Source organism: Anser anser (assembly GCF_964211835.1).
Source record: "Anser anser genome assembly, chromosome: 3".
Lineage (NCBI taxonomy): Eukaryota > Metazoa > Chordata > Aves > Anseriformes > Anatidae > Anser > Anser anser.
The window spans coordinates 10,339,741-10,350,921 of record NC_139722.1 but is presented as its reverse complement, the minus strand read 5'-3'; the positions used below and the strand labels follow the sequence as shown (position 1 = coordinate 10,350,921).

Sequence of the window (11,181 nt, the reverse complement as noted above, 5' to 3'; positions counted from 1 at the left end):
CCTGGGAAAGCTAGTTTGCTAAGCGTACAGCTGCAGGTGGCATGATCAGCCCCAAAATTTGTGTTTACTCTTGTTTTGTTTCCCCTTGGGAAACTGTAGACAAGCTGCTAGAGTGATGAAACCACCATTAGGTAAGTCAGTAAAAGGAAGTGTTACTCTTCATGTCTTCCTAGTTCATGACAGTTATGCTCAGTTAGTCCTGCCCCTTTACTTCAGGATCCGGAGTTTACCTTAGAACTTTTTTCTGTGCATTTACTGTGCTATAGCATGCGTCTTCAAATCCTGCATTACTAACCATCTCCCAGACTTCTATCTTTAATGTCAGCCCATAATTCAGTTAGATCCTTGGGCTGGCAGCAATCAGTGCTTTGGAGAAGGGAAGAGTGTGGAGATGCACCCAAAGTCTTTCTTTTTTGCTCCATCTCTGCGCCTCTCTGAGATCCTCTGCTTAGGTTGACAGCATGTCTTAGTCTCTTTCCAGATTGTTGATGACTTGCAAAGTGGAGTGTGGTTGTTGGCATTCCCTTTGCTTCGTGAATTCTGCCTGTAAGTGCTAGGAAAAAACAGGAAGATTTAAGATACATTCAAGCCATAGAGAGAAAGAAGTTTAGAAACTAAAATCTGTTTTTTTTGCCTCTCTCATTTTAAGGTAAGAATTCTATCAAGAAGCGGATCCTAATCCAGAACCAGGCTTTTTTATCCCAATTTATTTACCCATGCCTGAAGAAGAGGTAAAGAGTACTTCCTTCATTGCACCCTATACTATATATACGTTGCATCCCTAATGCATTTATGGAACCAAGCCCAGGTCAGCTCTACGAATGAATCCTAGAGAAAGTCAGACCTGTTCTGCCAGTAAGAAACCCGCCGCTATTAGTAGGGCAGACTACTGGATACGTGTGTGTGTCTGTGCGTGTCTGTGCGGTGACTCCCTTCCCTAAGGACATCCTTCAAGGAAGTGTAGGGAAGGGAGTGAACACTAGTAAACCTTGTCAGCACAGCTGCTTGCCACTAAGCCTTGCTGCCAGGAAGCTGGGATTAGATCCCCTGAACTCCATGTTCTCGTGATTGTCTCCGCATTGCTGGTTTAGGTTCCTGTCTTAGTCTGTGTCTGTCTCCCTTGACCAAAACAACTCTGTGGAGAACTGTAGCTTGGTCATTTCTATTTCTCAGGGCTGGTGCTCAGATCAAACCTGGAATTGTGCTCTTCAGCCTATTTTGGAAGGGGAGAAGAAAGAAATCCAACTTTTCAAGTGCGAGACTTTGCAGACTTTCTATCAATGACATAAGTGATTATTTTTTTCTTCCTGTAGCTTAAAAGCAGCCCTTACAGCACCCACACAACAGCAGCAAGGACATCTACTTACCCTTCCACATCATGAAATCTAACAACAAAATAATGTTCGCTCCTCTTACAAAATTTGGCAGGACCTACAGCGCTTCTTTCTCTTCCTTTTCTCATTTAACGCACATTGGCTAATAATCTCCAGGGCTGTATCGACGCCTTCTTTTGTCTTGGCAGAACACTCCAGGTAAGCATATGCCCCAATCCTGGCTGCTAAAGCTTTTCCTTCTGTCGTGTTTATCGGCTCATTGCCTGAAGTAGCTAGTTTCTTCTGGATACCTTCATCATCCCTCAGTTCTATCATGGTAGCCACCAGAATAATGGGAACTGTGGGGCAGAACAGTTTGATTTCTGGAACCCAAAGATCAAGGATGTTTTGCTGTGAGTCAGGCCTATCCACCGAGAAGCATATTAAAATAACGTTGGTGTCCTCATAGAACACTGAGCGGAGATTTTGATAACTGACTTCATCCTTCCCTGACACATCAAACAGAAACAGTTTCATTTCGTGCCCATCTACCTCTATGTCAGTGGCATAAGTGTCGAAGAGAGTTGGCTCGTAGCAGCTGGGAAGCTGTTCATGACGCAGAGCGAAGAGGAGGCACGTCTTACCACAGCGGTCATCTCCGACTACAGTAAGCTTTCTCCTAACAGCAGCCATTCCTTGAAAATCAAGATGAAGTAAAAAATGGATTATTCCTGTGCTGTTTTTTATTTTTTTTCCCCTTTTTAAAGCTTTTGTGAAATGTAGAAGAAGAGAAGAAACTACGTTAGTTTGGGATTCTTTTCCCTTATCTCCTTTTTTCTCTCCATATTCCTGTCTTACCCTTGTTCCCTGTTTTTATTTTTTTTTATTTTTTCTCTTTTCATTTCTCTGATATTAGAATCTTCTGAAATTGTGAGTACCTTGCTTTCGACATTTTTATACATCAAAAAATGAAGGTATAAACCAAATCCGGGTGTAACCAATATTCCTTCAGTGTCCTATATTTCTGTTTTACCATCTTCAATGTTATTTATTGCCAGTGTTCAGTCCATAACAGATTTCATTTTCCACACTGAATGCCTTAATTTTGTGAGATGGAACATAAGCCACTGTACTGGACAACCATCCAGATTGCCTACATTTTTCCCACCACTGTCTGCTAGTAGAATTCTACCAGTGGTGATAGCTATGCTGGATAAATCCATGCTGCTTTTGCTTATAGATCTGTTCTCATGTGGGAGTTAAGGAAGTGTTCTCTCTCTTCATATATTCACGGTCATTTTATATGAGATAGAAGTGTTGGACTTACAGGGTAGTAATTTCCAGCATCAGTCTTCTTCTCTTTCTTGATGTTCAGTGTGAGATTGGCTTCTAATATCGCTGCTGCCTCAGCTTCCTTAGGTCCCTGTTTCCATCTAGAGAGAACTTACCACCACTCTTCAAGGATTGTCGTGATGAACACTGTATTTAAAGGGATAGGTTGATGTTTCTTAATATAGCCAGCCAATCTACAAAGAGAACCTCATGACATCATTGCTTTTTAAAGAGTCAACTTGCAACAAAGTGGAAGTTGCACAATTCATTGACAGATCACAGCATGTTTGCTTCAGAAATTTCCTCATTCGTATTGCAAAAGGCTCATCCTGAGTGAGCATTTCAGTACTGAGTGTGCCAAACTTCTTTTCTGGGGGGTGAGAGTGGGTGGGTGACAGTACTAGAGAGGAAAAGAGCAGTAGAGCTGTCAGCCAGACCCTCAAGACACCCATTTTCAGATCTGCTAAGGCATCTCACAGAAATGAATCACAGAGCCAAAGAATGGATGAGGTAGGAAGGGATCTCTGGAGATCATCTGGTCCATTCCCTTGCTCCAGCAGGGTCAACTAGAGCAGGCTGCTCAGGACTGTGTCCAGTCAGATTTTGAATATCTCTGAGGAAGGAGACTCCACTAGCTCTCTGGGCAGCCATTTCCAGTGTTTGATCATCCTCCAAGTAGCGAAATAAAATCCGTGACAGTCTAAAGAGAAAGAACTGTCCAGTGTAATGGATACTAACTATCTTGGATTCCAGAGGTGGAAACTGACCTCCCCGATATCTTGTTGGTGTTGGGCAAGTCATTTCTCCTTTCTCTGTCTCAGTTTCCCTGGTAGACAAAGCCTGCAAGGTGTTTGCATCCACCAAAAACTGAGAACAAAGGTAACCAGAGGTGGATTACTTTGGTCTCTCTGCAGAGAGAACTGTTTGCAAAGGCATTGCTGGTGATGCAGACACTTAACTGCTGATGTACAGTTATGTGGTCAGCCCATTTATTTCACGCAGCTATTGAAGAGTTCTTCAGCTGAGGGTTTTTAGGAACTCATTTTCTTTGATTGGAGAGAGCTGGAGACGTGAAGGAAATTAGTTTTCTATGGTGGTCTAATTTTACTCTGGTAGACTGTATTTCTTGTGTCCCATTGACGTATAAGCCTGAATAAAGTTGAAGTCACTGGATTCTGACTTGCTCCACTTATGTCCTAGAAGAACAATGCCATCGGGTCCCGTACAGCTCTTTAGGATCATAAAGGCATTTCTTCTTTGGGATGATATTCTTTTACTTGTGCTGTACCTAACCTAAATGAAAATATGCAGGCCTTTCCCACCTTCTCTTTTTGTGCCTTGGCATTCCAGTCTCTAGGTAGATCGATCTGGCTTCTTGGCTGAGCACACTGATCACCGAGGGGTCTGAGAGTTGGAGAGTTGAAGATCTGAGAGTTGAGTCCCTTTTTGTCAGGGACACTGGAATGCAGTGAACCTGTTGTGACTTGCAACAAGTGGTCTACATATGTCAGAAACTCTTAACAGCTTAGAGATGGACACTTACCATTTCTACCTGTTTGCCAGTATCTTCTCAGAGCTTTTTAACACTGTAAACTGCTCATATTTAGCAAGTTCTTGCTTCCTTTAGAAGCTTCTTGTTTCCCTGAGAAGCTCTGCGTGAGGACGGGCAGGATGCTTGTTGCTAGCGTTACGGTGCAAGTCAGCGAGCAGGACTCGGTATGCCGCTACTGGCACATACGGCTCCCGCAGCATGTTATGCCACAGCAGGCAATGTACTTACTTGCCTACTTATTGACAAAAAGGAGAAAGATTACCTTCCCCACTGAGCTTTCACGCTTTTGGTGCAGATTTATGCTTGAACACAAATTATCCGAGTTACAGACATGCCCTTTAGAAAATCTGTTTAGCAAAGAGAACAGGGAGGAGGCACATAATCTGGAAGCAATCTCCAGTAATTGACTGAAATTGTCTTCTCAACAACAAAAAAATACCAATTGGATTAAATCAAGTAAAAAGTCCCAAAAGGCTGGGTTTTAATCTCAAAACCACCAGCACAAGCAATGAAAAAAAAGAAGTGGTGTCTTCTTTCTCCTCTTCATACTTTTTTCATCAATCATACCAATGTATGTGGTACAGCAGAACCAATAAGTTCTCTGCTTAGAGACTGCACATTTATGGGTTATTGGAAGTGAAGTTTCAGCTTGCTGAAAGAAGTAGAGTTCCACATATGATGGAAATTTGATAAGGAAATACAAAAGCTACAACACAGAGTTAAAAAAAAAAAAACAAAAACGTGAGCTGGTTGCGCTTGGTGCCACAGCCATGCTTGAATGCAGAATTGGTCCTGTTCAAAATTCCCTAATGAGAGAAACAAACCACCTTATCCCAGAGCCAGTTTTCATTTTTTCTTCTTCTCAGGTTTTCCATCTCTGCTCTCAGTCACCACCTCAGGAAGGAAGTCTAGGTACTTCCACAGGTTATTATCCACTGTACTCTGTTACAGGACTGCTGCAGTTCCTCCTTCTGCTGCACTCGCAGCACTGTAACGCTGGTCAGATTCCTATTTTCCATGATCTAAGCAGGAGGAAGAAAGGATTCCTACGTACAACTCCTGATTGCTGCTGTTCTTGAAACCGGCTCATTTCACACTTTCATGTATGGGCTGAAAAGAGGATGCTCCAGAGAACAGAAACATATATCTGAAAAAATATAAATTAAGGCTTCCTCACTCCCACTTAGACAGCTCAGTGCACATACCACATAGTGCTTCCTTCTATTTCAGTGCAAAGTCACATCAGGGGAATTGATGATGAAGCTTTCTGATATTTATGGGCTGAATAAACTACAAGAGAAAAGCGGCATGTTGCATATTTACATTTAATATGAAACCCAGGCCACCATCATGTCACAGGTAATAAAGTACAAAGGCATAAAAGGCATTTAAGTTTAAATGTGTGATAACCAGAACACCTTGAGGCCCTTTCCGGAGCATAACCTAGGCCAGTGACATGACAGCAGTCTCAGTCTATGTGAGTCGCAGGACTGGGCCTGTGGGCATTTGAAACCCCACATCCTGGAATTACACAGACTTTGCTGGAGTCCTTCTTGAAAGCTGGGAGACCAAACATTCAGTATAACTGTGTTGAAGACTACAGAAGCAAGATTTTGCCAGTGAGTGAGGCATTCATAGCTCAGGCCACCAGGGGCTGGGAGGTTAACTGGGTATTGGAACTGTATCTGCTCTGCTCAATTGTAAGAGCCCCTGCTATCGGTGTGACATGGGTTAGCTGGACCTTTTCAGAGCACTTCCTGAGCGTAGTTTGGAAGCTGGGGTGAGCAGATGGTTTGGACAAGACCCCCCTGTCTTGAAGGCTACAAAAGTTAAAGGGTATGAGTGTGGGCTGCTCAAGTTTGCTTTCTGCGTGCTGAGGCACACAGGTAACTGCTAGCAGCACTCCGGGTGAACAGCAGAGCGGTGTGCTGCGAAATGAACAAGCTGCGTGTTTCCCTGCCTTTCATGGCGCAGCACGGAGGAGACGATCAACATAATTGCTCATTCGGGTGGCTCTTTCTTCTATGTAATGAAGCGTTTTGCTGATGAAAAGACAAAATCAAACACTCAGGCATGATTCTTCGTGCAAGCCAAAAGTCAAATAAAAATGAATTCAAACGCATATTTAAGCAGCACCTATCACGAGCTGTAAAGCACCTGCTTGCAGCTTTTCCTGCTGTCTCCTCAGAGGTGTGGGGCTTCCAGCTTCTGAGCCTAAGGAACAGGGCACCCAAGGCAGCAGGGCTGCCGCAAGGTGGCACTGAACTCCGACGAAAAAAAACATCATCCATTTAGTGCTGAGGGAGAGCTTCAAGGAACTTAAAAACAGGAAAGGTATTAAGACTTGCATTGTACTGCAAATCGACTCCGCTTGCCTGTCAAAGTGGTTCTACATGCTTGGGATATTTATAGGGAAAACAGCTACGAGCTGCTAATGCTCCATCACGGAAAGGACATGACAGCGCGGAAAGAAGACTTCTACATCAGTGACTTCTTTGGGGTTCGTGAAGAATTTAAAATTGTGAGCAATGACAATAATGGTAAAGGGACAATGGCAATCCAAAATTTAGCATGTTAGAAGTTCAAAGGTACTGGAGAACACTGATGACCGTGACTACGCTTTCATAGGTTGGTTTTTGTTCAAACATCAGTTTGAATTTTTTATGTTGACTTCATGTGAAAGATGCTGTACAAACTTAAGATCAAGGTACAAACCCCTCCATCACCCAACAGACAGACGTGTTCTTTTGAAAGAGAGAAATAGGAATTACAAAAAACAAAAAAACAAAAACCTCACAGAGGATGAATTACATTTCAATGCCTAGGATTAAGTGAATCATAAGCGAACCATATGCCCTATTAACACACACTTCTGTAACTCTACTGGAAGTCACCTGTCAAGGAATGTGATATGCTCAATGGTGTATTTGGTCTTTAAGTGGGTGTTTTTAAATGCAACTTCTAATAACAATCGTATTGTCTGGGTTTTGTTCTATTCACTAATGGCAGCACTGGCTAGCAAGGGAAGGCCAGGTCTGGGGGTGAAAATCGCCTGGGTGGAAACACTTGCAGGGAAACGAGCTTCAGACAGCACCCAGCAAACAGCGATAGCTTTAACAGGGACAGAGCGAGCCAGTACCAGGAATTTCAGTGAGGTTTTACAAGGCAGGGCTACATTAATGTGAGCCGTCTGTCAGTGCCGAGGCACGCAGCCCCAGCCTCCAAGCAGCCTGAAGGCCGGTCATTTATACTCTTATTTTCCACATTCATTTTTTAATTACTGGGACTTCCGATATCTCTCAGCGGAGACCAAAAGGGCATTTCGGTTCAAGCCCGCTGCTTCTCCCGGTTTATAACCCCTCAGCTCCCTTTTGCCCAAAGGCAGGAGACGGACCCGAACGTGACCAGCTTTTTCCTTTCAGGACGGGAAGCGGTCGGGTATCCAACCAAGTCCCAAATATTTAATCCCGAACAGCCTCCGGTCGGCTTTCCCCGGGTTTTACAGCCGGTACCGGGGGCACGGCGGCTTCCCCCGGGGGATTTTCCCTCAGGGGACCACCCTCGGGCCGGCTCCATGCCCTCCGTCCCCAGACCTCCCCTCACAGCCTCCCCCGTCCCCTCAGCCCCGAGCCCGCCACCGCCCCTCAGCCCCTCAGCCCCGCTCCCCCCCCCCACCTCCCAACCCCGCCTCCCGCCCTCACAAGCCCAACCAATCGCGTCGCTCCCCGCCGGGGATGACCTCACTCTCTGCCTTCCCATTGGCTGGCTATATTAAGAAAGTCGCGAGCGCCTTTAAATAGCGGCGCCGGGCCGCGGCTTGCGGCAGTTGGCGGCGGGCAGCGGCGCGGGTCGGAGCTGCTTGCCCCGGCCGTACGCAGGCGGCGTCGGTGGCGTTTCCCCCGCCGGGAATTGAGCCCAGCCGGGTGGGACCGAGTGTCCGAGCGCGCCCCGGAGGCGGGGGGTTGAGGAGGGCCTGCCTGCCTGCCCGCGCGGGCCCGGCTCGCCACGGTGTCCTGTGAGAAGCGAGAGGAAGCGGGAGGCGGCCGCGGGCAGGAGGGCGCTGCCATCGTCCTGCTGCAGGGCAAGGCCAGCTTGGCGAGCTTGGCCATGGCCGCCATCCGCAAGAAGCTGGTGGTGGTGGGGGACGGCGCCTGCGGCAAGACCTGCCTGCTCATCGTCTTCAGCAAGGACGAGTTCCCCGAGGTCTACGTGCCCACCGTCTTCGAGAACTACGTGGCCGACATCGAGGTGGACGGCAAGCAGGTGGAGCTGGCCCTGTGGGACACGGCCGGCCAGGAGGACTATGACCGCCTGCGCCCCCTCTCCTACCCGGACACTGACGTGATCCTCATGTGCTTCTCCGTGGACAGCCCGGACTCGCTGGAGAACATCCCGGAGAAGTGGGTGCCCGAGGTCAAGCACTTCTGCCCCAATGTCCCCATCATCCTGGTGGCCAACAAGAAAGACCTGCGCAACGATGAGCACGTGCGCAACGAGCTGGCCCGCATGAAGCAGGAACCGGTGCGCACCGAGGACGGCCGCGCCATGGCCATTCGCATCCAGGCCTACGACTACCTGGAGTGCTCGGCCAAGACCAAGGAGGGCGTCCGGGAGGTCTTCGAGACCGCCACCCGGGCGGCCTTGCAGAAGCGCTACGGCACCCAGAACGGCTGCATCAACTGCTGCAAAGTGCTATAGGGAGCGGCTGGAGCACGGCGCTGGGCACAGCGCCTGGGTCACCTGTTGGTGGGTGGAGAGAAGCTGGGTTACGCACGCACACAGCATCTGCCTGTTCCCTCTGCTGGGGGCTGGCGATGGATGGGGGTGGGGGTTAAGGGAGGGGGCACGCTCCCTTAGCCTTGGCCAAAAAGGGTTGTGCTGGCTCAGCCGTGGGGACAGAGGGAGGGGGGGGTTGCATGCCCAGAGTCTTGGGAATCGGTTGGAGAGAAGCCTTCTCCTTCGCTGGCCCCTGCGAGTTAATCGCTGACTCTCAACGACAAACAGCTGCTGGGACTGGACTGAGCAGACACTGCACCCGGCTCTTCCCCTTTGCCCACCACCTGCTGCTCCCGGCTCCCAGACAGCCTCCTCTGTTCCGCAAGAGGAGAGCGGCGGAGCTGAGATGCTCCAAGGGACTGGTGCCTCCTGCGTGCATGTGCCTCCCCCGAGGCGGGCTGGGGAAGGGCTGCATCCCTCGGGCTGCCTGCGGCGTCCTCGCCTCTCCGGCGGGTGTTCTGACCTGCTGTGGAAGTTAGTGCCCCGAGGACTGGGGAGGGCCATCCCGAGCGAAGCCTGTATATATCTTACGTTTTTTTCCTGTCTTGTGCAAAACTGGGGTAGTGCAGGGGGTGCTTATTTAAAGTGAGGTGGGGAGGGGGTGCCCAGCTGGGACTTGTGTTGTGCAAAGGAACTTGCCGGAGGCGAGCTGGTGCCTGCTGGTGGCACGAGCCTCCAACTGTCTCCAGCTGTGGGCTGGAAAGTGAAGCTGGACTGCTCCGTCCTCCTTGCTGGACATCCTGCTCTTGATGGACAAGGCAGGATGAGCAAGGGGAGAGGGTGATATTGCCATATTATGATCTTGGTGCCTGCTCCTTCATTTAATGTTGTCCTCTGCAGATACGTTGATTGGGATTTATTTAAGTTTATTTTCAAAAGAAGTTACTTTGCACAACTTGGAAATTTTTTTTTTGAATTAAACACTCAATGCACTTGTCATCTGCATACAACACTGTAGCATTGGAAACACTCAGCAACCTCATCTGGGCCTTGTTTTTAAAATTGTGACTTCAACACAAGCGTAAATAAAACCACTGTATCTTTTTGCCTTGAAAAAAAAACATGGGTGAAAACACTGTTCCTTACGCATTGAGTACATCAGACTTTAATACTAAAGGGCAGTTTAATGAATTTAGGTTTATTTAAAACTTATTTTCACAGGGTGGCAGACCCGGGTGAAAATAATCTTGCGTTTCTCTGGTTCAGAGAACAAATTTATCCATTTATGTTTGTTTACTTTTTTTCCCTTCTTCCCCCAACAGTGGTACTGAGACTGGTTTTTTTGTTTGTTTTTAATAAACTGACATGGCAAAAACTGAGATGTATATGATGTTTACATAAAATTATGAACTGTGTATGCAGTTTTTTATGTAAAGTATTAAAAGATTCTATGCTGACATCTGAGGAAGCAGTGTTGTGATTTACAGGGGCTGGAGGGGTTACAACATGCACCGACGGGGGAGAGATGGGCCAGAGTTTGTCCCATGCCTACAGCTGCTCCCCTTGGTACTTTCTCATCTGGCTGAAATACGCCTTGGGTGGTTTTTGGAGGGCTGCTGCTGGTGGTTGCCTTCAGGGGAGCTGGTTTCTTAATTTCCACAGGTGGACGTGTGTCAGTGGTGGTTGATGTGCCCTGGTTGCTGCTCGCCCCCAAGGTGGGCTGGGGGATGAGGCTGCGGTGGGGGTGAGGGCTTCGCTCGCTGCTTCGTGTACAGGCAAGGCTTTGGCTTGCGAGGTGACGAAGCAGGCAGAGAACTGAACGTGGCAAGGCCATAAGAATTATTTTTCAAGATCAGAATTTACATAAAAACCGTTCTTACGTAGCGAGTGGCCTCCCCTCTGGACAGCACGGCCCCGCTCGCTGCAGCAGGGCTCGTGGACTGGCTCCACTTGCTGCAGAAGCCTAAGCCACGGAGCTAATTTCCCGATCGCCAGCCTCCTTAATTGCCATAGCACCGTAAAAAGCCTGGCCACACACTTCTGCCTCTCCTCTGACCGGGTGCTTCGGGGCCCGGTGCCCTGCGTGTGCTGCTGCTGCTGCCTTCACCTGCAGTATCTGTGGCTCCTGGCTGGAGAGGTGGGCTGGTGTGGCGCTGCTGAAGAACACAGCCCATGCCCAAAATGCTGATGTCTCCTTATTTATTTATTTTTTAACCCCAGAAAAACTCCTGTAGGTACCTATGGGAGAAACCTCAACCAGGTTAACAT

General features: G+C 48.0%; 2 protein-coding genes across 2 annotated transcripts in view; one reads left to right on the top strand and one right to left on the bottom strand.

Moving 5' to 3' along the window:
- The window catches only part of LOC310896556 (ras-like GTP-binding protein rhoA), a 6,068-nt gene extending 1,810 nt beyond the window's left edge, over positions 1 to 4,258 (bottom strand). The window contains exons 1-3 of the mRNA XM_083828966.1: positions 2,641 to 4,258; positions 1,368 to 2,008; positions 1 to 553 (exon numbers count right to left, since the gene is read on the bottom strand). The exon at positions 1 to 553 is cut by the window's left edge and continues 1,810 nt beyond it. Coding sequence (XP_083685092.1) covers positions 1,413 to 2,006 — 594 coding nt within the window. The 5' untranslated portion in view covers positions 2,007 to 2,008; positions 2,641 to 4,258 and the 3' untranslated portion in view covers positions 1 to 553; positions 1,368 to 1,412. The remainder of the gene's footprint in view (positions 554 to 1,367; positions 2,009 to 2,640) is intronic.
- A 3,720-nt stretch (positions 4,259 to 7,978) lies between these two features.
- On the top strand, positions 7,979 to 10,370 carry RHOB (ras homolog family member B). Its single transcript, XM_083831254.1, has one exon. The coding sequence runs from the start codon at positions 8,305 to 8,307 to the stop codon at positions 8,893 to 8,895; it is 591 nt and encodes a 196-aa protein (XP_083687380.1). The 5' UTR covers positions 7,979 to 8,304; the 3' UTR covers positions 8,896 to 10,370.
- Positions 10,371 to 11,181: the final 811 nt, after the last annotated feature.